The sequence below is a fragment of the Macaca fascicularis genome, chromosome X (assembly GCF_037993035.2).
Source record: "Macaca fascicularis isolate 582-1 chromosome X, T2T-MFA8v1.1".
NCBI lineage: Eukaryota > Metazoa > Chordata > Mammalia > Primates > Cercopithecidae > Macaca > Macaca fascicularis.
In genome coordinates, this window is record NC_088395.1 from 24,132,192 (window position 1) to 24,158,446 (window position 26,255).

At 40.4% G+C, this 26,255-nt stretch overlaps 1 protein-coding gene across 11 annotated transcripts in view; it reads left to right on the forward strand.

The window, feature by feature from the left end:
- Positions 1-26,255, forward strand: part of ZFX (zinc finger protein X-linked) — a 68,003-nt gene that overhangs the window by 31,312 nt on the left and 10,436 nt on the right. For all 11 annotated transcript variants that reach the window (XM_015443512.3, XM_015443513.3, XM_065538134.1 and 8 more), the window contains one exon: positions 197-775. In XM_015443512.3, the coding sequence (XP_015298998.1) occupies positions 197-775 (579 nt within the window). The remainder of the gene's footprint in view (positions 1-196; positions 776-26,255) is intronic.

Sequence of the window (26,255 nt, forward strand, 5' to 3'; positions counted from 1 at the left end):
TTGATTTGATCACAAAAGTTCTTGGGTTAAAAACATCTGATTCAAAAATAGATTCCCTCTTTATTTCTTTAATCTATCTTAACGTTTAAGAAAACTGAGGAGCTAGTCTGTTTTCCCAGTAGAAATTAAATAACATTTACGTTAATTGTAGTCATGCATACTTACCTGAAATTTGTCATTTTAATTTTTTTTTAAGGAGCTGATGGTACACACATGGATGGTGATCAAATTGTTGTGGAAGTACAAGAAACTGTTTTTGTTTCAGATGTTGTGGATTCAGACATAACTGTGCATAACTTTGTTCCTGATGACCCAGATTCGGTTGTAATCCAAGATGTTATTGAGGACGTTGTTATAGAAGATGTTCAGTGCCCAGATATCATGGAAGAAGCAGATGTATCTGAAACGGTCATCATTCCTGAGCAAGTGCTGGACTCAGATGTAACTGAAGAAGTTTCTTTAGCACATTGCACAGTCCCAGATGATGTTTTAGCTTCTGACATTACTTCAGCCTCAATGTCTATGCCTGAACACGTCTTGACGGGTGATTCTATACATGTGTCTGACGTTGGACATGTTGGACATGTTGAACATGTGGTTCATGATAGTGTAGTGGAAGCAGAAATTGTCACTGATCCTCTGACTACCGACGTAGTTTCAGAAGAAGTATTGGTAGCAGACTGTGCCTCTGAAGCAGTCATAGATGCCAATGGGATCCCTGTGGACCAGCAGGATGATGACAAAGGCAACTGTGAGGACTACCTTATGATTTCCTGTAAGTCTTGGGGTACAGTAATTGTCAAAGGTGTTTTTGAAGGCTGCCTCTCCTAATTTACATCAGGGGAGAAATTTTCCTGACTTAAATGTCTGTAGAGTTAAAGTAAATCTCATAGACTTACCTGCATTGTTGTTTCCATTTGCAGCCTACAAGATAACTGAAAATTAAGAAAAGTGAGGCCGGGCGTGGTGGCTCACGCCTGTAATCCCAGCACTTTGGGAGGCCAAGGCAGGTGGATCACCTGAGGTCAGGAGTTCGAGACCAGCCTGACCAACGAACATGGTGAAGCCCCGTCTCTACTAAAAATAAAAAAATTAACCAGGTGTGGTGGTGGGCACCTGTAATCCCAGCTACTCGGGAGGCTGAGGCAGGAGAATCGCTTGAACTGGGGAGCTGGAGGTTGTAGTTAGCCAAGATTGTGCCACTGCACTCCAGCCTGGGTGACAGAGCAAGACTCCTTCTCAAAAAAAAAAAAAAGAAAAAACTGAAAGGAATAGAACTGAACTTTGGAATCATGAAGGATGTGATTAGGCTGTTACCAGCCTTTATTAGAATTATGAACGCTCTTGAAACCTAAAAGGAGTTGGGGAAAAAAAAGTGTAACCAAGCTACTTACAATCTTGTTTTTTTTTTTTTTTTGGAGGGAGAGTCTTGTTTGCTCTGTCGCCCAGGCTGGAGTGCAGTGGCACGAGCTCAGCTCACTATAACCTCTTCCTTTCGAGTTCAAGTGATTCTCGTGCCTCAGCCTCTCGAGTAGCTGGGATTGTAGGCACGCACCACCACGCCTGGCTAATTTTTTGTATTTTTAGTAGAGATGGGGTTTTGCCGTGTTGTCCAGTCTGATCTCGAACTCTTGAGCTCAGGCAATCCACCTGCCTTGGCCTTCGAAAGTGGGAGGATTACAGGTGTGAGATACCATGCTGCTACTTATTTTCTTGAATATGGATACACAGTACTGTTTATGTAATACTTATGTACTAATATAATATGTAAAACACTACATAACAGATAACATGAAAAAGAGTTCTGGTATAGTATGAAACATGATTCCAAAACATGGTATCAAGTATGATGGATTCATACTAGGTTATTGGAGAGAAGTAAAGTATTTTGAAACACACCTTTACATGTTTATCTTAGCATCTGGAAGGACAGCCGTTATCTTCTTAAAACATACTTCTTGGTACCGATTTCGGAGATACAATTCTAGATTGGCTAGGCCACAGTTCTGACCCAGTATGGAAATTCTTATGCCTTAAGGAACTAAACTTAAAATATAAAGGATTCATAGGCTATTTATAAATTTACAAGAATGTTTGCTTTGCTCGAATACCTGTTTTAATACAGGAATTTAATATTAGTATATTGGAGTCCACCAGCATTTTAGGAAACTTCTTTGAGATTTTGAAACTCCTTTGAAAACTTCTTGAGATTTTGAAAATCAAAGAATTACTTGTGGAAAGGGGGACAAAATGCCTTTATTCAACACGTTTATTGGACTCTTAATGTGTGAGACATTGTTGTAGGTCGTATAGATACAGATATGTGCTAAAGAAATACATACATAAAACTATTATCTCTGGAGAGCTTTTGATCATCTGTGGGAGAGAAATGTTTGTAGTGTGATGCAGAGGTGTGGCTAAACTGCTGTGGAGATGGGATGGAGTAGCTGACCTTTAAAATCAAGGATGAATTCTAGTTTTACAGGATGAAGGGCATGGGTGGCAGAAAGACATTCCAGGCATATAGTGTAGTATGTTAAAAAAGAAAAAAAGGTTCTGCGTTTTGCTGATAATGATGGGAACTTTAGGATACACTTATATATCTTTGTGTATGTTCTGTTTTATTCCTTAGAATAAATTTGTAGAAATAGAATTGATAGATCAAAGGGTATACACATTTACAAGTTTGGTTATGCTTGAAGTTTGGTTAAATTCCGTTGGTATTTTGCCTTAATATTCCCTTCACCAAATTTATGAGAATGTTCATTTCCTTACACTCGAACCAACACAGTATTATTTTTCTTTTTAGTTTTTGCCAGTCTGATAGGGAAGAATACAGTATCCTGTTTCAGTTTTGAATTTATTTTAGGATGATAATCCTTGTATGTGGAATAAGACTAAGTGAGGGAGAGATTCGTGGCAGTGAGCTGCTGAAATGGTTCATATATAAGATGATATGAAGTACATTAATAATAGTGAAGGGGACAGAGATTAGCTGCATTCAAAAGAGATTAGGAAGAAAAATGGATGAGATCTGATGATAGATAAAAAAGGCTAGGGGTTTGAGGAAGAAAGATAATTCAAGGATGACCCTAAGTGTTCCACCTTGGGAGATTGGATGCCTGGTCATACCATTACCTGAAAGAAGGAGTAGGTTTGGTGGGGGAAGGTGGGGACAGGGGAAATATTTGGGATCTGTTATAGTTTGAGTTGCTTGCTGGTGGATGTTTTCTCTAGCCAGTTGAAAATATGACTTTGGTGCTTTTGAGAGAGTTTGTTGCTAGAGGAAGAAATTTAGGACAACAGAATATAGGCAGTATCGTATATGGAAATTGATGGTAGTCCCCAGAGCATGCTTGTCGAGTAAGAGTGTCAAGTATAGCTCCTTTAGGTATTTAAGAAGTAGGCAGAGAAGAATCCTTGAAAAACCAGGAGGTTTTGGGAAGAGAAGGAGGAGAAAAAGTGTTTCCAACACTGTTAAGGATAGAGTTTCTGTAAGTATCAGCCACTGAGGAGAAAGCAGGCTTTTTGGTTTGGCATTTAGGAGGTCATTGGTATCTAAATTAGAGTAGGTTCAGTAAGGTATGGGCTAGTGGAGAGGAGATGAAAGAGAGGAGCTGTGATGGATTAAGAAGTTAGTGGAAGTGGAGTTACGTGAAGCGGTTTGGAAAAATTGCCATTTTGGTCAGCAAAGGGACTGAAGAGGTGGGAGTATAGCTTTTGATGGTTGCCTGGATGGCGAAAGCAAGTTGAACATGTTTATAGACTTAAGGGAAAAAAAAAAAATCACTGAACAGAGAGAGCCTGAAGATAAAGGAAGGGCTAGTGGAGCAGGTTCCAGAGAAGGGGAAAGGGACTGGGGTCCAGGGCTGCAGGAGATGGCTGTTAGGTGAGTCCTGGAGAGAGAAAGTGAGTCCCCTTCTCTGAGACAGGAAGGCAGTTAAGGATGAGGCCCCTTTCCAGGGACAGAAGGTAAAAGGAGTGCTTGAATGTTGGGAGCTATTTTGTCTGTGTAGCAGGTTCATCTGCACATATGAAAGGACTGCAGAGGTTGGGTGGAAAGCTGAAGGATAATGGCAAAGGGTTGAAGAGCTTTAGTCTTTTGGGGATGGGCCAGTGTAGGAAGCCAAGAATTCATGAGATAGATTACTGAACTGCATTGAGGGGCCAGCTAAGGTTAGGGGTCTATTTTATTTTTTAAATGGAGTTTCGCTGTATTGCCCAGGTTGGCGTGCAATGGGGCCATCTTGGCTTACTGCAACCTCCAGCTCCCGGGTTCAAGCGATTCTTGTGCCTTGGCCTCCCGAGTAGCTGGGATAACAGGCACTTGCCACCAAGCCCAGCTAATTTTTGTATTTTTTAGTAGAGACGGGTTTTCACCATGTTGCCCAGGCTGGTCTTGAATTCCTGACCACAGGTGATCCACCCGCCTTGGCCTCCCAAAGTGCTGGGATTATGGGCGTGAGCTACCACGCCCAGCCAAAAATGCTATTTTAAAATGCAGATTGAGCATCCTTTATCCAAAAATCCAATATCTGAAATGCTCCAGAATCCAGAACTTTCTAAGTACAGACATGACACCTCAAGTGGAAAATTCCACACCTGACACTTGCTTTCTGAGGGTTCAATGCGTATAAACTTTATTTCAAGCACAAAATTGTTAAAAAATATTGTATAAAATTACCTTCAGGCTATGTGTATAAGGTGTATATGAAACACAGATTAATTTTTTTTTTTTTTTTGAGACAGTCTTGTTCTGTCTCCCAGGCTGGAGTGCAGTGGCTCCACCTCGGCTCACTGCAACCTCCACCCCCTGGGTTCAAGCGATTCTCCTGCCTCAGCCTCCCGAGTAGCTGCGATTATAGGCACGTGCCACCATGCCTAGCTAATTTTTTTGTATTTTTAGTAGAGACGGAGTTTCGCCATGTTGGCCAGGCTGGTCTCAAACTCCTGACCTCAAGTGATCCATCTGCCTCGGCCTCCCAAAGTGCTGGGATTACAGGCGTGAGCCACTGCGTCCGGCCGAAACACAGATAAATTTCATGTTTAGACTTGGGTCTCATCCCTAAGATAATCTCGTTACGTATATGCAAATATTGCAAAATCCACAGAAGTCTGAAACAGTTGTGGTCCAAGTATTTTGGTTAAGGGTTACTCAACCCTTACAACTGCCAGATTTTCTGTTACAAGACTGGGCAAACCAGGACCAAGGCTAGAGAAAGCAGAGAGTTGAGTTCATCCCAGTTTGTGAGGGGAAGAGGGCCTGGTGAAACACTGAAGAGGAGAAAGCACTCTCGCTTCTCCTTGACTTCTCTCTGCACTTTCTGCCCTTTCTGTCTTCCTCAGCTTTTTTGCTAAGGAGTAAAATGCATGGTATTGTTTTGCCCTTTAACTGCACACTATCTCTTGCCTTTACTTTCTCCTCTTTTAGGAAGTTCAGCTCTCCAAGGAAGTCATTGAAAAAAACCCAGAGTTGCTTTAGTAACAATTGACTCAGCATATCAGGTTCTTGTATTACAGATTCTGTATACAAGAGGAGATGTATAGATTCTATATACAGAATCTGTAATACAAGACATGTAAAATTTTACAAACTTGTAAAATTTTCATTAAAAATCTTATTTGTAGTCATCTTTAGGCCCTGGGTTTCTTCTAATTTATATAGATTTTAATGTTCCTGAAAAAGTAAATATGGATGAACATAAATGGCTGTTGTTAGTGTATTTTAATATGTTTTATGTATGAGTATATATTTTAGTAATATAATTTTTCCTTTTAAAATAAAACATATCCAAACTCAAGTAATGCAGAGATACATTTAAACAAATACATACACACATGAGCATTTGCATGCACACATGTGATATTCCTGTATTTCACTATAATGAAATGGTTGTTTTTAAGTTGGGTTTAGAGATGGTGGCCCTTAGTAGTATCTTTTGTCTTCTCCGTTATTATTTATTTTGAAATGAAGTCTCGCTCCCTTACCCAGGCTGGAGTGCAGTGGTGCCATCGCGGCTCACTACCACCTCTGCCTCCTGGGCTCAAGCAATCTTTCCACCTCAGCCTCCTGAGTAGCTAGGATGACAGGCGGGCGCCACCACACCCGCCTAATTTTTGTATTTTTTGTAGAGAGGGGGTTTTGCCACATTGTTCAGGCCGGTCTTGAACCTAGTCTTGAACCAGCCTGGGCTCAAGCAGTTCGCCTACTTCAGCCTCCCTAAATTCTGCAATTCAGGTATGAGCCACCTTGCCCGGCCTATACAGGCACTTTTGCGCTCTTACTTCCCCTTTCCTTTCAAAGTAATGATCATATTTTAAAATTTAATTTACTACTGGCTTTGGGATCAAACCAATTGAACACTTTAGAATTAATTAATATTTCTCTTGGCTGCGCCTCCCAGCAAAGATACTTAACGATGAATTTTATTTTAATTAATTATTTATTTTTGAGACAGAATCTTGCTCTGTTGCCCAGGCTGGAGTGCAGTGGCACGATCTTGGTTCACTGCAGCCTCCACCTCCTGGGTTCAAGCAATTCTCCTGCCTCAGCCTCCTGAGTAGCTGTGATTACAGGTGTGTGCCACCATGCCTGGCTAATTTTTGTATTTTTAGTAGGGACAGGGTTTCGTCATGTTGGCCAGGCTGGTCTCAAACTCTGGCCTCAAACAATCTGCCTGCCTCGGCCTCCCAAAGTGCTGGGATTACAGGCGTGAGCCACCGCATCTGGCCTTAATGATGCATTTTAACTTAAAACCTATATTGAGGTCGGGCACAATGGCTTATGCCTGTAATCGCAACACTTTGGGAAGCCTAGATGGGAGGGTCGCTTGAGCCCAGGAGTTCAGAGGTTACAGTGACCCTTGATTGCGCCACTGTATTCCAGCCCGGGTGACAGAAAGAGACCCTGTTTCTTAAAAAAAAAAACCCTCCCAAAGCCCCCCTAAAACACCTATATTGATTTCAGAAGTTAAGGATTAACAAAGGTTTTGTCATAAGTATATAGAGGAACTATGGGCTACTTTAATCCATGATAGAGAATGTGGAGATACCATTATCGGTAGTCAACTTTTATGCTTTTTCATATTGTGATGAGAGATGGTAGTATCTCTGAATTCTTATATTTATTAAACACTCTTTATCTTTAGTTCAGAAATGTGGCCAGATGTCCAAGTACTCTCTTTTCTTTAAAAGTTTCAGTAAGTTACTGGATTTGAGTGTCTAATAAACAGCTTTTATAATGTCTTTAGTATCCATCTTGGCAGGTTTCTTCCCTCTGCAGGTCTCATTTAAAATGATGATGGGCCAGGTAAGGTGGCTCACACCTGTAATCCCAGCATTTTGAGAGGCTGAGGTGGGAGGATCTCTTGAGGGTAAGGAGTTCGAGACCAGCCTGGGCAACATGGTGAGACCCCCATCTCTACCCCCGCCCCTCCCCCCCGAAAAAAAGATTAGCTGGTATGGTGGCATGTGCCTATAGTCCCAGCTGCTCAGGAGGCAGAGGCAGGAGGATCCCTTGAGCACAGGAGTTCGAGGTTGCAGTGAGCTATAATCATACCATTGCACTTCAGCCTGGGTGACAGCGAGACCCCATCTTTAAAAAACCAAAAACCAAAAAACCACACAAAACAACAATAAATGATGATGAAGCAGTCCTCATTCTTTATAATATGGTTGTGTATATAGACACAGATGTTCATTGTCACAGTATATAACTACCTTTGAGGTCAGGATGACTGACTTCTTTAGTCTTTGCAATCTAGATTTTATGATTGGCTTCTAAGTTACTTACATGTTTCTTGAGGACAGGAACTATTTACTGCATCTTTGCTGCTTATCACACTATGTGTGTATTAGGTATGAAATAAATATTTGTTGAATAAATGAATATATGAATGTTATAGCTGAAAGTCTGTACATCATGCCTTATCCAAGGCATTAACAGTAACATTTCTTCCTTACCCGTAGCTATTGTCTCTTGATAACAATAAAAATAGGTAATAGTAAATCTTCAATAAATAATATCTATGTGCCGGAATTGAAAATATAGTTAGTTTTTGAGATGAGATCTCACCGTGTTGCCCAGGCATACATACATGCCTGGCATACATATATACATATATGCCTGTAGATGTACAGTGGCTATCTGCAGGCCTGATCATAGTGCACTGCACCCTCGAATAATAGCTTCTCCAAGGTCACACCCAGCAGCATTAGGGTGAGCTTTGAAACCAGTTATGTTTTATTCCAAAGTGTCCACTCTTAATTCTCTTATTGCCCCCGCTTCCTCTCTCTCTCTCTGTGTATGTATGTTTGTATGTTATGTGTGTATAACTTAATACTACACAGCAGTAGAGTTCATGATAAATAGTGCTTATTGGTAGAAGGGGAGGCAAATAGAATTCCAAAGATAACTACAATTTACAATATTAATGAATACCAAATTTCAACAATGTTAAAAAAATAATTTGTTGGGAGGGGTTAAGCATTTTCTTATTTAACTCATTCTAGCAGAAGCCCAGACAGCTTCCAAACCCCATCCTGTTGTTTTTCTAACTGAAAAGTGTTAATTTTTTTCAAATTTGTGTTGACATGAGAAAAAGGAGTCATATATAAGCTATTATTTTTACTCTTGCCAGTGTTGATTTTTCTTTTGCCTTCATTCATTCAGAAAACATTTATTGATTAGTGATAATGAGCTGCAAACCTCACTAGGGGTTGGAGATAAATAGCAAAGTCTCTGGCTTTTTAAGAATTCACAGACTCGGAGGGAAGAGAAACAGAAACAGGCAATTACAGTTGAGTGTAGGAAGGTATATAAATAGATATACAAAGTACTTTAGAAGCACTAAGAAAATGGGGCCGGGCGTGGTGACTCACACCTGTAATCCCAGTACTTCGGGAGGCTGAGGCAGGCAGATCACGAGGTCAGGAGTTCGAGACCAGCCTGACCAACATGGTGAAACCCTGTCTCTACTAAAAATACAAAAATTAGCTGGGCATGGTGGCACGCACCTGTAATCCCAGCTACTCAGGAGGCTGAGGCAGGAGAATCGCGTGAATCCGGGAGGCAGATGTTGCAGTGAACTGAGATCACGTGCCACTGCACTCCGGTGACAAAGTAAGACTGTCTCAAAATAAATAAATAAAGGAAAATTTTAAATAAAGGAACATTTTTGGTACGCTTGAGGGAGATGAATGCTATAAAAGCATTATAAACTGAAGTTCTGTGGAAGCTCACTTGAAGATATTGACCAAGTTTATTTCATCTCCTATTCATTTTCCTCCCTCCTGTATTTGAAGCAAATTCCACATAACGTTTTTTTCATAAGTATTTCAGTATTTACTTCTCAAAGACAAGGATTTAAAAAAACCCGTTTTCAAAGCTTTAAAAAATAATTTGACATGAACTCAATCTGAAGGGCGTATAAAATAAAATGTTCATTAGGTGGCTGAGGAGGGAAGAAAGGCAGAGAGATGTGAGAGATCATTGAGGGTTCACAGACCTATTCTTTGGGTGCTAATAATGTCTGGTGAGGTGTGTGGGGGAAGTGGTGAGAAAGAAGATTGGCAAATAGGGCCCAAAACACAAAGACTCTTGAACATAGACGCCTGCTTTACTTTTTGGACGTGGGAAGCTGTTAAAGGGTTTTAGACAGATTAATAATAACATGTTTAGATTTATAGTTTAGATAATGGCATGTTCAGGGCAGGCGCAAGTTAAGAGTGAATTCAGAAACAAAAAGTACATTTCGGAAGGTTATTGTGGTAGTTCAGGTAAGAAAAAGTTGATAATAGTTTGAAATAAGTGTGTGTTTTGTTTTTTTGAGATGGAGTCTCGCTCTGTCGCCCAGGCTGGAGTGCAGCAGTGCGATCTCGGCTCACTGCAACCTCCACCTCCTGGGTTCAAGCGATTCTCCTGCTTCAGCCTCCCGAGTAGCTGGGACTACAGGCATGTGCCACCATGCCCGACTAATTTTTTTATTTTTAGTAGAGGTGGGGTTTCACTGTGTTAACCAGGATGGTCTCGATCTCCTGATCTAGTGATCCACCTGCTTTGGCCTCCCAAATTGCTGGGATTACAGGCGTGAGCCACCGCGCCTGGCCTGAAATAAGGTTTTATTAGTAGAATTCAGCAGAAACTGATTCATGACATACTTAGGAAGTAGAATTTGGATTAAATTTAGGGTTGAGGAAGAGGGGAGGGTTTGCAGCTCACTTCTTGGTTTCTGGCTTATGCAGCTGGGCACCTGGCAAAACTGTTACTAGAAGAGGAGCAGATGGACATGCTAAAGATTTATTTACAGGGTTGCTGCATACAACTACAATGTAAAGGGACTCCTGCAAATATGTAATGAGGTGGCCCTGGTTTGCCTGGTCATCTAGTTTAGGTATTTTGACCAGTCATTCTAATATTAGCTCCTAATTAAGCATGACTTTGGTCATAGTAGACATCCAATAAAACGTGGTTCAGGGAGCGAATAAATACATAAAGTCCAAACCCGTGTGTTTAATGTATAAACCCTGTGGGTCAACACAATCTGATAGTTTATTGATTGATTCTAGGGACTGTTAGCACAGAAGAGATAGTGAAATATTTACTCTTTCGTTCCATGGGCTAATTATTGGCTAGGTATGTATTTTACTATTATTTTTATGTATGTACCCTGCCAGTTTTTTTAAACCAGGGAGCAAATAAATACATAAAGTCCAAACCCCTATCTTTAACGTATAAACTCTGAGGGTCAACACAATCAAATAGTTTATTGATTGATTCTAGGGACTATTAGCACAGAAGAGATAGTAAAATATTTTACTCCTTTGTTCCATGGGTTAATTATTGGCTAGGTATATGTATTTTATTATTTTTATGTATGTACCCTACCACTTTTTAAAAAACCATTTGATAAAACAGGAGAAAGTTTGGAATTTGAAAAATATGTCTCTACATGGGAATATTTCTGAGAAGTGTTATTTACTGAACTAAGGATATTTTGGAGAAAGTGTATTGAACATTCTTAAATTTTATTTCATTTTTTAAATTAATTGTTTTAGTTGCCCAATAAAAATGGTATATATTTATGGTGTACAACATGATGTTTTGAAATATGTATGTGTTGTGGAATGGCTGAGTAGAGCTAATTAACGTACATTACCTCACATTCTTACTTTTTTGTGGTGAGAACACTTAAAATCTATTCTCAGTGATTTTCAAGTATACAGTGCATTGTTATTGACTATAATCACCTCGAGCATCTTTTTAAAGCTTTTTCAGATAAAATTCAAAAAGAGGTTATTTTAATCCATCTAAAATTGTGTCTTTACTGTAGACACTGAAATTTATTTAGAAATCAACACTACAATTAATGACTTAAGAGTTTTCAGTATAATGTTCAATCTAGGTATTGGCTAGCTTTATAACAAGAATAAAGCACTCAAATAGGCAAAGATGTTTTAGTTTCTCCCCCTGCCAAAAACAAGGTTGGGAAAAGGTCTCTATTTTGAAAGCATTACAAGCAATTGGAGCTTCAGACTGGCCTTTTGGTTAATATTTATTGTTTATCTACTGAAACCTAGACAAAAATGTCACCTTGCCCTTTGAACAGATATATGATTACTTTGTGAGGTAATGGGTCTGGGGAGGGAAAAGAAAAGGAGAGAGGGAGAGAGAGAACATACCTCTCCTTGCCTATCTTAGAGAAGCAACATCTGGTGTATGGAAACAGCTTGCAGCTGAGTCAGACAGCCTTGGATTTGGATACCAGCTCTGCTACTCATTAGCTGAATGAATTCGGGCAAGTTAACTAACCTTTTTGTATTAGCTTCCTTATTTGTGAAATGCCAGTAATACTGCTTGACTTCCAGGGTGGTTGTGAGAATGAGAGATCCTGTCAGTCACTGCTAGCCATTGCTGTCATTATCCAGAGGCTTTCAGTCAGTGGCATCCATTGGGCTAGCAAGGCTCAATGTCGATTAGCTTCATTATGACGTTTCTGTTGTCCCATCAGGGAATTCTTCTTGGGTAAGGGCAGGTACAGGGTGGGATTGTAACAGTTATTCCTTTCTCTTCCCCCTGAATGTATAAAGAAATCAGTTATTGTTTTACTAGTTTTAGACCTATTCAACTATTTTTCATTACTTATGTCTCTGACACCATGCTACAGATCACTGTAACTTAGGACAGGGACCTGACTGGTACTGTTCCTTTAATTCCTGGTCTACAGAATGAGGCTAATTTCACTAAACCTTTGAACCACTCCAGGAAAGTTTCAAGAATTAAAGGAGATCAGATCCCCAATTCTTTCAAGTCTCTTATAGGCTATATAATAAAAATAAGGTGGAATTTTAACCCCACAAAGAGGGTTCCTGAGGAGGAAGTTAAGAGAGGAAGGTCTAAGAGTGAAATTTAAATGTATTTATCTACTAAAGCATTTGCCTTCTTGACAGAATACTTCCTGCAAGTTACTCAGTCTTTTAGGTGCTCTGTTTTCACATATGTCAAGTAGAGACAAAACATCTAAGTTCTGGGGTTGTTGTCGTTGATTTCATAATAAAATACAGGGAAACTACCATAGTGCCTGGGACATAATAGTTGCTCAGATATCCTTTTAGGAGGAAATACCCATCTTTGATATCTTCATTGGATTTTTTTTTTTTTTTGAAATGGGGTCTTGCTCTGTCCCCCCAGGCTGGAGTGCAGTGGTGCGATCTTGACTCACTGCAACCTCCATCTCCTGGGTTCAAGCGATTCTCCTACCTCAGCCTCCGGAGTAGCTGGGATTACAAGTGTGCGCCACCACACCCAGCTAATTTTTGTATTTTTAGTAGAGATGGGGTTTCGCCATGTTGGCCAGGCTGGTCTCAAACTCCTGATCTCAGGTGATTCTCCTGTCTTGACCTCCCAAAGTGCTGGGATTACAGGCGTGAGCCACCGAGCCCGGCCTTCGTTGAGTATTAAGTAGCCATCCACACAGGGACCCTGAGGATGTTGAATAATACCAAGTCTATCCTACAGTTTCTCTTTTGATTGGATTTTGGGGTTCGAGGTTTAAAAAACATTCTGGTAATTATGTAGTAAGACTATTAGACTTGTCATGGTAAGTTAGAATAGGCTTATTGTTTACAGAACCTAATTTTATCTTAGCAATAGTGAAGTGTATGGTAAGGAAAGACCTGGTTTCCTTCCTTGACATCAGTCCCAAGATCACAGGTGTGAATCTTGTTAAAACTTTAGAAAAGATTTGTGTATTCATACTGCCCCTTGAGGTAACTTACTTAGGAAGTAAAATCATCTTTATTTTTCTCTCAAATTAGCCTGTTTAAAGATTTATTAGGTGTCTGGGAGGCTGGGATTTAGTGAATGAATTTATGTCTACCTTGTGAGTATTGGCCATAGGTTTATCGACTTCAAGTTTAATTAGAGTTTGAGACTGATTGTGTCCTCATGGCATAGATTTTCCCTCTTGTCTGTGCCTCCTAGATAATTTCAGTTGTTCTCAAGATGAGTACAAGGTCTTTTCAATCTTTATTGAAATGTGGCAATCAGAGTTGCAGTGTTAAGATTTTGAGGCCTGGCACAATGGCTCACACCTGTAATCCCAGCGTTTTTGGAGGCTGAGGCGGGAGGATCACATGAGCCCAGGAATTCAAACTAGACTTGACAACATCGGGAGACCCCATCTCTAGAAACAATTAAAAAAAGAAAACACCAGGTATGGTGGCGCTTGCCTAGGAGGCTGAGGTGGAAGGATTGCTTGAGCCCAAGTCAGGGCCACAGTGAGCCATGATTGTGTGCTGCATTCCAGCCTGGGTGACAGAGCGAGACCTTGTCTCAAAAAAAAAAAAAAAAAAAAAAAAAAACCAAAAAAGATTTTATTTGAGCTTATTTTAATGACTGTTTAATGACTTCTCTTTTCTGGGTTTAAGAGATCATTTCTTATCTTTCAAGCATTATGCTTAGTGAAAGCAGCCAGGCGAAAAAGACCACATGTTGTATGATTCCATCTATGTGAAATGTCTAGAAGAGGCAGATCCATAGAGAAAGTAGATGAGTGGTTTCCAGGAGATTGGGGGAAGAATGAGTTGGGCCTGACTGCTAATGGGTATGGTGTTTCTTTATGGGGAATTAAAAGGGTGGTGATGGTTGCACCACAGTGAATGTACTAAAAATCACTTAATTGTACACTTTAAAATGGAGAATTTTGTTATGTAAACTGTATCTCAATAATGATAAAAGCCAAATGGGCCAAGCAACAATCCCCTAGAGCCTTTATTATTAGCTTTTCTGTTTACTAAAGGCCCCAAATTAGCCTTTCCTCTTTAAGCAATTACTTTTTTCAATAAAATATCTTCCAGTATCATGAGGGATGTTTAAAAAAGGAGAGGTGATAGTTATGGAATTGTGCCAAAAGCTTTTAATTTAGTTTTTAAAATTAGTTTTTAATTATAAAATACACATAAAATTTACCATCTTAACAATTTTTTAATTATACAGTTCAGTGGCATTAAGTGCATTCACACTGTTGAGCGACCATCAGTATCATCCATCCCCAGAACTCTTCATCTTGCAAAACAAACTCCATACCCATTAAACACCAACTCCCTGATCCCCTCCTCCCAGCCCCTGGCAGCCACCCTCCTACTTTCTCTTAGGAATTCGACTACCCTGGTTACCTCTTAAAAGTGGGATCATACAGTATTTTTACTTTTGTGGCTAACTTATTTCACCTAGCATGATTTTTCAAGATTTATTCATGTCGTAGCTTGTGTCAGAATTTCCTTCCTTTTTAAGGCTAAATAGGATTCCATTGTATGGATAGACCATACTGTGTTTATTCATGGAAAAACTATTTTAAAGCAGTAATGCTTTGCCTTACCTACCCTTTGTTCTTCCTGGCTCATCCCCCCTTGTAGCAGGTCCTGGAATAACATGTTATTTGCTTATAATGTTGATGAGAAAGAAAATTGACTTTCTGCTGGGGACACTGTCCCTGTGGTGTTTGCACATTATCCTCATGTCTGTGTGGGTTTCCTCCCACATCCCAAAGCTGTGCACATTAGGTTAATTGGCATGTCTACACTGTCCCAGTGTGACTGAGCATGCCCTGTGATGGTTCCTGCCTGATACCCTGAGCTGCTGGAGAGGCTTCTACACCCACGACCCTGATCTAGAATCATTGGGCAAATTATCCTCTTGTTTTTACTAATCTTTCTTAAATACATGTATAGCCCACATTTATTTCCACGTTTAATGCTAGAAGTGTTTTAGACTATACTTAGAAGTTTGGTGATGTTTTTGTGACCAGAAATATGCCATAGGAACTTAACTCTTGTTTATATCAATTAGCCTACAGTAATTTTTTTTTTTTTTTGAGGCCATGTCTCACTCTGCCACCCAGGCTGGAGTGCAGTGGCGCTATCTTGACTTACTGCAACCTCCGCCTCCCTAGTGCAAGCAGTTCTCGTGCCACAGCCCCCCAAGTAGCTGGGACTACACGTGTGCACCACCCTGCCCAGCTAATTTTTGTATTTTTAGTAGAGACGGGGTTTCACCATGTTGGCCAGGCTGATCTCGAACTCCTGACCTCAAGTGATCCTCCCGCATTAGCCTCCCAAAGGGCTAGGATTACAGGCGTGAGCCACTGCGCCTGGCCAAAAAATTGCTTTTGTTATACTACGTTGTTTGGCTGAAAGTCACAATTTCTGAGAATCTACCAATGACATTACGTGAGGACTTATACTTTCTCTTTCAGCTATTTCTAATGGTACTTATCTATATGATTTTAAATAATATACTTTCTTGACTTTCTTTTTGAGACAGTTTCGCTCTATCATCCAGGCTGGAGTGCAGTGGCGTGATCTCGGCTCACGGAACCTCCGCCTCCCAGGTTCAAGCGATTCTCCCTGCCTCAGCCTCCTGAGTACCTGGGATTACAGGCGTCTGCCACCTTGCCTGGCTAATTTTTGTAGTTTTAGTAGAGACGATGTTTCACGATGTTTCGCTGTGTTGGCCAGGCTAGTCTCTTGTGATCTGCCCACCTTGGCCTCCCAAAGTGGTGAGATTACAGGCGTGAGCCACCACGCCCGGCCACTTTCTTGATTTTTATTACTTCTGTTTCATACTTTCTTTCTTCATGTCCTGCTGTGATAGCTGACAATTTTGCTCACTTTTGTTCTCACATCCCTTTCCCATGACTTTTCACGGTAGGTGTGTTTCAATTTTTGGTTCTTTTACTTTTCAAAATTTAAGTAATACATTAATATCTTTATTTCTTGTTCCATCAAATGTGGACAGTATCTTTTGACTCCTGCTTTTTAAGATGAGGATATCAGTGCCTTTGCCCTCCACTTTCTTTAAGCTGTTCAGCCTACCTTCCAATCTATGTTTACTTTGTATTGTTGAGGCTGATCCATTTTAAGTTCTCTTTTATTTTTATTTTTTTGAGATGGAGTTTCGTTCTTGTTACCCAGGTTGGAGTGCAATGGCGTGATCTCGGCTTACCACAACCTCTGGCTCTGAGGTTCAGGCAATTCTCCTGCCTCAGCCTCCCGAGTAGCTGGGCTTACAGGAATGCGCCAACACTCCTGGCTAATTTTTCTACTTTTAGTAGGGACGGGGTTTCTCCATGTTGGTCTCCATGAGGCTGGTCTTGAACTCCTGACCTCAGGTGATCCGCCTGCCTTGGCCTCCCAAAGTGCTGGGATTACAGGCATGAGCCACCACGCCCAGCCAATCCATGTATGTTCTATAACCATTAGTCAGCCTTCCAATAAAGTAGAAAATCAGTACTCAGTGCTTACATTATTTTGATTGTGAAAATATCATTCGCAGCATAACCATTGATCACTTTGATTACATTTTTGCATACAGCTTTTTTCCCCTAGAAATTGTTATTGTCCCCTTTCCCCCTTGTATTCCTTTTTCTCTTTTTTTTTTTTTTTTTTTTTGAGACAGGATCTTGCTCTGTTGCCCAGACTAGAGTGCAATGGTGTGATCATGGCTCACTGCTGCAACCTTGGACTCCTGGGCTCAAACATTCCTCCTGTCTCAGCCTCCTGTGGAGCTGGGACTGCAGGCACGTGCTACCACATCCAGATAATTTATTTGTAGAGATGGGGTCTCACTGTGTTGTCCAGGCTGGTCTCAAACTTCTCGCTTAAGTGATCCTCCCACCTTGGCCTTCCAAAGTGTTGGGATTACAGGTGTGAGCCACCATGTTTGGCCGTAGGTTTTTTGTTGTTTGTTTGTTTGTTTATGCATTGTATTTTCATGCATGGGAGCCCTTTGAATTTGGAGATTTCCTCTATAGTAGCCACTAGCCACATATTTGGCTAAAGTTGTTAAAATGAATTAAACATACAGTTCCTACATTGCACCAGTCACATTTCAAGTACTCAATAGCTACATGTGGCTAGTGCAGAACATTTCCTTCATCAAAGAAAGTTCTGTTGGTTAGCACTGGTCTGCAGGCTCAGTGAAACTGCAAACAATATGATATCTTTTTAAAAACTTGAGACAGGCCAGGTGTGGTGGCTCGTACCTGTAATCCCAGCACTGTAGGAAATGGAAGTGGAAGGATTGCTTGAGGCCAGGAGTTTGAGGCCAGCCTGGGCAACACAGTGAGATCCCATCTCTACCAAAACAAAAAAAATTATTTATTATATATTACAAGGCAATAGGGACAGTTAGACTATAAACTGACAAAATCCAGAAAGAAGCTGAAGAGAAAAAAATATGAGGTAAAAGCCATCATAGAAGCAACAATAAGAAAAAATGTGTCTTAGCATATAGCCAAGGACAGAGGGATTGGGCTTTAGGAAATCACAAAATGAAATGTTAAGAAAATAAAATTGTGAAAATGCTTATGGAGAAGAAGGATAGATATGGAGAAAGATAAAGGACACAAATACACATAAGTGAAATTCCAGAAGAGAACAACTAATGAACTAGAAAAATATTTATAATGGAAGATTTTTTTCCTGAAATAAAGATTAGAATCTTTTTTGTTCCAAGAAATTGTCAAAATGGTAAAACAACCAAATCATAATCATACTGTTATTTAGTGAACTTTAAGGATCAAGAATTATAGGGACATCCACACAGAAATGCTCAGTGCTAGGAGACAGTGAAACAATGTCTGCAAAGTTCTGAGGAAATTGTAACCTAAGAGTTTTATATTCAGCCAATTCATTCTTCAAGTAAAGGCCGTGGACCAACATTTTCAAGTATGCAGAAATTCAGGGACTGTAGCACCCATTGGCCTTTCTTGGATGGGGGAACTATTTGGTATTGAATCTAGCAGATTAAAGGATCGATCAATAGAAAGAACCCTAGAATGGAGAAACTGATTTTTAAAAAAACTAGAAATGAGCATTGAGTTCATTTAATATAAAACTAGCTATAAAATATTTGGGGGAGTGGAGAAGTTGAAATGTTAACTTCCATATCTTTCACAGTAAAGTGACAGTAGATGCTGGGTCTAAAACTTATTTGTGTATTATAGGCAAAATATGGATGCTTTTATAATATTTTTTCTTTCTTTTATTTATTTTTTGAAGCGGGGTCTTGCTTTGTAGCCCAGGCTGGAGTGCAGTGGCGTGATCATGACTCACTGTAGCCTTGACCTCCTGGGCTGAAGTGATCCTCCTACCTCAGCTTCCCGAGCAGCTGGGACCACAGCCCCATACCACCATGCCCGGCTAATGTAAAAATTTTTTAGAGATGGTCTCACTATGTTGCCCAGGCCGAGGCAATCCTCCCACCTTGGCCTCCCAAAGTGTTGTGATTATAGGCATGAGCCACTGCACCTGCCTTGTTTTTTTAGACAGTTAAGAACTAATGTCTTAATGACCAAACATTTACTTGAAGATTAGCATTCATATATTTAACAAATGAATGTTGTGTGCTTACTCTATACGCCGGGCAGTATTGTAGGCACTTGGGATATACATTAGTGAACAAAACACAGGAAAGTTTCTTTCCCTCATAGACATTACATTCTAGCAGAGGTACACAGACATAGGTGAGTGGTACAGCGTATTATAAGGTGATACGTACTTGGGGAGGTAAAAAGAGGTATAAGGAGGATTTGGGTTACAAGTACGGTCAGGGTTTTGCTGAGAAGGTAACATTTGAGCAGACACTTACTTTTGAGACATCTGGTTAGACATCAAAGAGGAGATACATGTACAAATCTGAGTTATGGAGACAGGTCTAGAGTGGAGATGTAAATTTGGGAGTTGTTGGTATATAAATGAAATTTAAGTCATGAGACAGAGTGAGATAACCAAAGGAATGATTGTAGACAAACTTAAGACTAAGGACTAAGCCCTGGGGTTTGCAGCATTAGGTGGTAAAAGGAGGCTCCAGCACAAGAGTGAGGAGGCATGGTCAGTGAGGTGAGAGGAAACCAAGAGATTGGGTCATGGGAGCCAAGTGAGGAAAGTGAATTACAGAGAGTGCGTATCTGTCAGATGCTGCCGCTGCAAGTCACGTGAGGGCCGAGAATTGGTCATAAGTGACCTTGATGGACAGTTTTGGTGAAGTTGTGGGCAAAGAATGACCTGATTGAAATGAACTTTTTTTTTTTTTTTTTTGGAGGCAGGGTCTCACTGTTGCCCAGGCCGAACTGCAGTGGTGCAATCACAGCTCACTGCAGCCTCGACCTCCTAGGTTGAGGTGATCCTCCCACCTCAGCCTCCTGGGTAGCTGGGACTACAGGCGCATGCTACCATGCCTGGCTAATTTTTTAATTTTTTTGTAGAGATGAGGGTCTCGCTGTGTTGCCCAGGCTGGTCTCTAAGTACTGGGCTTAAGCAATTCTCCTGCCTTGGCCTCCCAAAGAGCTGGGATTATAGGTGTGCACCACTGCACCCAACCTTGAAGTTACTTTAAAGGATATGAAATGAGGCAAATTTGAGAAATGGAGGTGGTGGAGAAATGGGATCAAGAGTTTTTGCTTGGCCGGGCACGGTGACTCACGCCTGTAATCCCAGCATTTTGGGAGGCCGAGGTGGGTGGATCATCTGAAGTAAGGAGTTCAAGACCTGCCTGACCAACATGGTGAAACCCCATCTCTATTAAAAATACAAAATTAGCCAGATGTGGCGCACGCCTATAATCCCAGCTACTTGGGAGGCTGAGGCAGGAGAATCGCTTGAACCCAGGAGGTGGCGGTTGCAGTGAGCTGAGACACACCATTGCACTCCAGCCTCGGCAACAAGAGCAAAACTCCATCTCAAAAAAAAAAAAAAAAAAAAAAAGGAGGTTTTGCTCATTTTAAGCAGGGGAGAAAGAATGGCTTGTTTGTATCCTGATGAGAATGATCCAGTAGAGGATGCAGGGAAAGAGAGGGGAGAGGTGCTCAAGCATTGAAGAAGGGGCTTCAAAAAGAGGGGATAGGCATTAGGTAGGAACACAAATGGTTTGTGGGAACAGGCTGAAGACAGTGTATGTGGGCTTAGTTGCTGGCAGGTGGATTAGATGCGGTAGTGAATCTTCTCTTCTGGTTGATTTCTAGGTGAAGTAAGAAGGTCAGCCACTGAGAGAGGATGGGGAGGTGGTATTAGAGATTTGAGGGGTGAGGAGAATAGGGAAAAGAGGAGAGGACAGAAAGTAGCAGAAAGGGCTCACTTCAGGTTCAGGGTTCTGAATTTAAAGTGAAACCATCCGCTGGGTGTGTTTGTGTTTCTGTGTGTTTCCAGCCATATTTAGCTACCTAGGTGCTGGTGCAGAGGCAAAGAGGCAAATTGTAAAGTGTGTGATTGTGCCAAGCCTGTGTGATGAAACAAAAGAAGGGGTAGGGTAAGGGAATTGAGATCGTGGGCGAGGGAATGGGATTGACTTTGGAGTTAAAATTGTTTTGTTGTTGAGTTTAAATTCTCATGTTGTAACTTTTGTTTAAAAAGAGCATGTTACAACATCTCATTTTCACAAAAAGTTCTCTGTTCTTTCTTCCATCCTTTTATTTGTAGTATGCCTGGAGAAATGTCTAATGATCTGTAAATTCTGTTGATGGTTCCCAGTGGCAGGATTTTGAGCACATTTTCATTTCTTTCAGAAGATGAAGATAAAGGTCTGAGTTCTAAAGTCAGGCACCTCACTTTCTCTTCCACCTCTCACTTAGTAGCTCACTGACTTTGGGCAAATCACATGCCATTTCAGAGCCTGTATTTCTTTATCTGGAAAAGATGAGAATCAAATGTAATTAAAAAAATGTAGAAATGCTAAGGAAATTGCAAAATGCCATGCAAATGGTAGTTATTATTAGAAGTAGTCTTAATTTCCAGAAACTGTGCTCTTCTGTTTTGGAGAGGCCTTATTCTAAAGCTCTAGTTCTTCATTACTACATTAGGAGAAGGCACTTATGCAGGAATCATAGGTAGGATGACTCAATTTTATCAAAGCCTTCTTTGTCTGTTTTTAGAAATTCATTTTTAATAATGGTAGCTTTAAAATCATAGTGAAATTTTGAGTACTTAACAGGACCATCAAAGTGTCTTTTTAAAAGATAAATCATTCCTGTAACATTTCATATTCAGAATAATTTTATAGATTTAGTGGGATAAATGTTCAAGGTGAAAATCTGAAGGTGAATTATACTTATGTAATAGAATAGCTTTGCTACCAGGTAAGCTCATATATTTGGAATGTGTTTTCCCACACATTTGTGAAAGCAAACAGAGAGGTCTTTTACTCCAAGTTACAGGTAAAACCATGACATTTTGCAAGCTCTAAAATGATTGGATTTTCTAGTCATCAAAGGTTTAACCTGAAGGGTACAGACAAACTGACATGCAAAAACAAGAAGCCTGGCCCTGTTATTTATAAACATAGGGACATTGGATTTTCCAGTACTTGCTGGAATCAGTTTTGACAAGCCTTCTCAAAAGAGGCCAGCTTTATCAACATCATCAAACTGTTTTGAGTTGAGTTATCCGAAGATGTTACAAATTTTCTCCTAGTTTGGTGATAACTTTATCCCTCCATTGCTACCTCGGTTTGAAATTCCAAACCACCTTTAAGAAAATAACCTTGGCCCAGTTAGCCAGGTATGTCATAAAAATAGCTTTGAAAAAGGGTAAGTATGTATCAGTCCAGAAGTAAGAGCATTAATGCTGACTCTTTCTCCCTACAAACCATTTTTATAAAGCATAATCAAGATACTTTAATTTAGATAGTTATGTCCAGTGTTTAGAGAACCTGTAGTTGTTTTTTTAACTGCAAAGACTTTAACCAGTTGGACTCTTTGAACCTTCGTATCATTAAGCTTGTCCTGGATCACTCATTTTCTCTAGTTTCTCAAGCTCTTAACCCAGTCTTTTGTTTTCTCACTGATTACCCAAGTTCTTGCCTCTTGTTTCATACCTATGATTGAAGCCACCAGCCATAAACTACAACTTTCTGCATCATCACCTTCCCTGCTTCCCTAAACACAGCATAGCTACATTATCATTCAAGTCTCAGAAGGATAGCGTGTTTCTCCTTCTATTTAAAGAAAATTCCTTCATCTTTGCTCCTAGTTTCTTTTCCTCTGAGATCTGGATCCCCAAATTTCACATCCTCTGGCTTCAGTCTCTCACTTTCTATTCTGTTTTCTCCTACAGACCGAGCATGCTTGAGTATTTTTATCTACCAATACTAAATGGAAAAGTCCTTGACTCTGCAACCCATTTTAGTTATTGTCCTTCTGTTTGCCTTTTTCAAACTAGACTCGAAGAAATTCACATGTTCCATTGACGACTCAGCCCACTCTAGTCTGACCCTTTACAGCCTTCACTCCACTGATTTTAACCAAGAACAGCGACCTCATGCTACTACACAGTGGACATTCCTTCTCCACGTTCCTTCTTGTGTGGTGCTGCATTACTTACTTACTAGGGCCTTACTTACTAGGCTTCCTGCATCTTTTAACTCCCTAGCTTCCTTCATACCCTTCTACCACCCTCTCCAGCTTTCCCTTCTCTGGTTTCTTTTTGAACTATTCTTGCCCCTCCCTTTAACTATGGCATTCCCTGGGACTCTGTCCTCACACTGCAGATTCTCACTGCATGATGACAAAGCTTAGTTAACACAGTTGAGGGCTCCCCAAACTGTGTCAGCCTTCCACTTTCAGACTTGAATATTAAGCAGCTGGCTTCACATCTCATTCATTCAGTGAATTGTTGATTCATCAATATTCTGATCATCTACCATCACCAGACTGGGTCTTAAAAGACTGAGTAATGAAAATACAGGTTCTGCTGTGTCAATGGGAAAGACGGGGAGAAAAACCAGACAGTGGCCACACAGTGAATCATGTATTCCGAGAGAAGCAAGCAAAGGGTGCCGTGAGCACAAAGCAATAGCGACAATCACTGGTTCTGAGGGCTTTTCAGGACGTTATCCTTGGGACCTTAAGTTAATCAAACATGCAGGAAGAGAGATTCTTTTCCTCATTTCTCACATTTCTTACCTCAGTCACTCAGTCACCTAAATTTAAAAAACCCAGTTATCCTTGGCTTCTTTGTCATGTTAGGTTTTCAGTCAGACACCAAGTTCTACTCATTTCAGTCCCAAGATAGGCCTCAAGTCCAGCCCACTCCGCCAGTTGTACTACCTCTGTCCTGATTCAAGGCCTCGCCATCTGTCACCTGCATTACTGCAGTAGACGCAAGTCAGCTCCATGCTTTGATCTCGTTGGATCTACCTTTCCAAGGCCAGCGGAAATGGGCACCTGACTTAGTCACTGCTTTGTGTGAAAGTCTCTCAGTCCTGCAGCAGATATTCTCCAGCCTCTCATCAGAGTCCGAGAGGCAGGGCGCCCCTAAATCTGTCTCTATATAGCAGGTCCGAGTGCTGCAGATTCTGATTCTGTAGAGCTGCTGGACTGGATGCTTTGTTTTTAAATTCCCTAAGAGATTTTGACACCTGACCAGACTGAGAAACCCTTGGCCTGCAAGGATAAAGTCTGAGTCCCTCTGCCTGTGCACAAGGCCCTTTGTGACCTGGCTTCAGCTTCGCAGTCGGCTGCATTTCCTGTCACATCCTTTGCCACACTTGACCCTCACATTCCAGCAATATTGAACCATGCATTCCCTTACCATCACACCATTTTGTGTCTCCCTTCATTTGTCCCTTTACGTAATTGCCCTTCTCTTTCTCTTAACCTGGGTGAGGTATCTTTCTTTTGTTCCCATGGCAGAGATCAGTGCACAATGATGTTTGCCAGTCATTTCTGACTCTCATCCTCTCATTTTTCTGTATCAATTTATTAAAGATTGCATTAGAGGGTTCAACATTGTCATCTTACAATGTACATAAACAAGCTTTTGCTTTTTTCTCTTAAATGACTTTCATTTCAATTTACGTAAGAAAAAGTATAATTTATCAACAAGTGCATTTTTAAGTGACTTGTTTGGTTTTGAAACTGAAGATATATTAGAATGTAGTTTGGTGATTAATGATATCAAAAATAGACCAAAACAACAACTGCTTTCAGTGACCCAGAGTTTGGGATTCTTGAACTTTGCATTTGAAACAAGCTGATTAAATTTTATAATTTTTATGTTTGTAAATGACAAAGGTTTGGGGCTGCCATTTTCAAGCTTTTCTTTGCACGTAATTTGGGATGTGGATGGTATTGATTCTCAATAAGTCAGAAGTTAAGTTGATAATTTGTCACTGTATTTTTGTTTTTTAATGTTGGCTTTTGAGATAGTAGATTCATCTTGATGTTCTGCGTAAGAATTTTGATTAGGTAAACACAGTTTTTGGAGCTGGAGATTGTGACAGAACTTTGCAGAAGTATCATTTCAAAGATGTCAGAATCTGAGTTCTGTCTTGGTATAACGGGTGTAAATTACACAAGGGATGACTGTGAATGTTAAAAGTTATAGTGGTCAGAATCACCACCACCTAGCCTTGGTTGCAATACTAATTATGCCTGCCTGAGTCATGAGCACATTCATTCGGTTTCCACGAAAAGAAAGCATGTTTAGATAGTTACACTATTTTTTGATTTTTCAAAAATCACAGTTGCCTCTACCAATTTAAACCCCATGCTCCAAATTCCAGAAGTTGACGAGTCCTGACTGGGACCAGCGTAGCTTGAGATGTGAATTGTGTGACTCCAGATAAGTTACTCAACCTCTCTAAACTTCAGTTTACTCTACTGTAAAATGTAGAGAATATTGTACCATCTGCCTCACAGGGTTGTTGTAAGTATTAAGTAGTACTTACCATAATCACTTAGTAAATGGTAGCTGCATTATTATTACTACATTTAAAAATACCCACCTGTTTACTTGTTCACTTTGCCACAAGACTGTAAATTTCTGGAGCCCTTGACTTTTTCATATTTGCATCTCCAATACCTGCCTAGAGTCTAATGTAGTTGTGATTCACTGTTTGCTGAACTGAATAAAACAATGTCCATCCAAAAGGAAAACAGATAGATCTAGCAGAGGAACACCAGAAAGGGAACTAAAAGGGCAAAGGGGAAATGAAAAGGCTTGTTGCAGGTATTACAAACAAGCTCAATGAGCCTTCTTTTCTGGGCCTCGGTCCTGCTCCCCTCTAGTTGGTCTTCCACTATGCCAGATAGACCAGCTGGGCCTAGAGCAGAGAGAACATTCCTTCAGAGTTTCACTAATGGACTCAACATTGAAAAACCCAACTTTTGTGATAAATTAAATTGTATTGGGTGCTAACTTTTCATTAGTCTTTGCTACACTTTTTGTTGAGCTAGAGATAGCAGTCAGTGCCCATAAGTGACGTGTAATGTAAGGCTACATTATATGGGGATTATGCTTTTGGTTGGTATTTATTCAAATCCAGAGTCTGTTATTTGAAGACACCATTTTTTGCGGCTTTATTTTGCAGGTCCTGGGAAGAACAGGACACTTACTTTCTTGGCTACTTTGTAAAGTTTTAAAAAATGTGATGTTTGACTGGGCGCGGTGGCTCATGCCTATAATCCCAGCACTTTGGGAGGCCGAGGTGGGTGGATCACTTGAGGTCAGGAATTTGAGACCAGCCTGACCAACATGGTGAAACCCCATCTCTACTAAAAATACAAAAATTAGCTGGGTGTGGTGGCCGGCGTCTGTAATCCCAGCTTCTTGGGAGGCTGAGGCAGGAGAATCGCTTAAACCCAGGAGGCAGAATTAACCAAGATTGTGCTACTGCACTCCAGCCTGGATGACAGAGACTCTGTTTCAAAATAAATAAATAAATAAATAAAAATATAAATAAATAAATGTGATGTTTGTTGTAT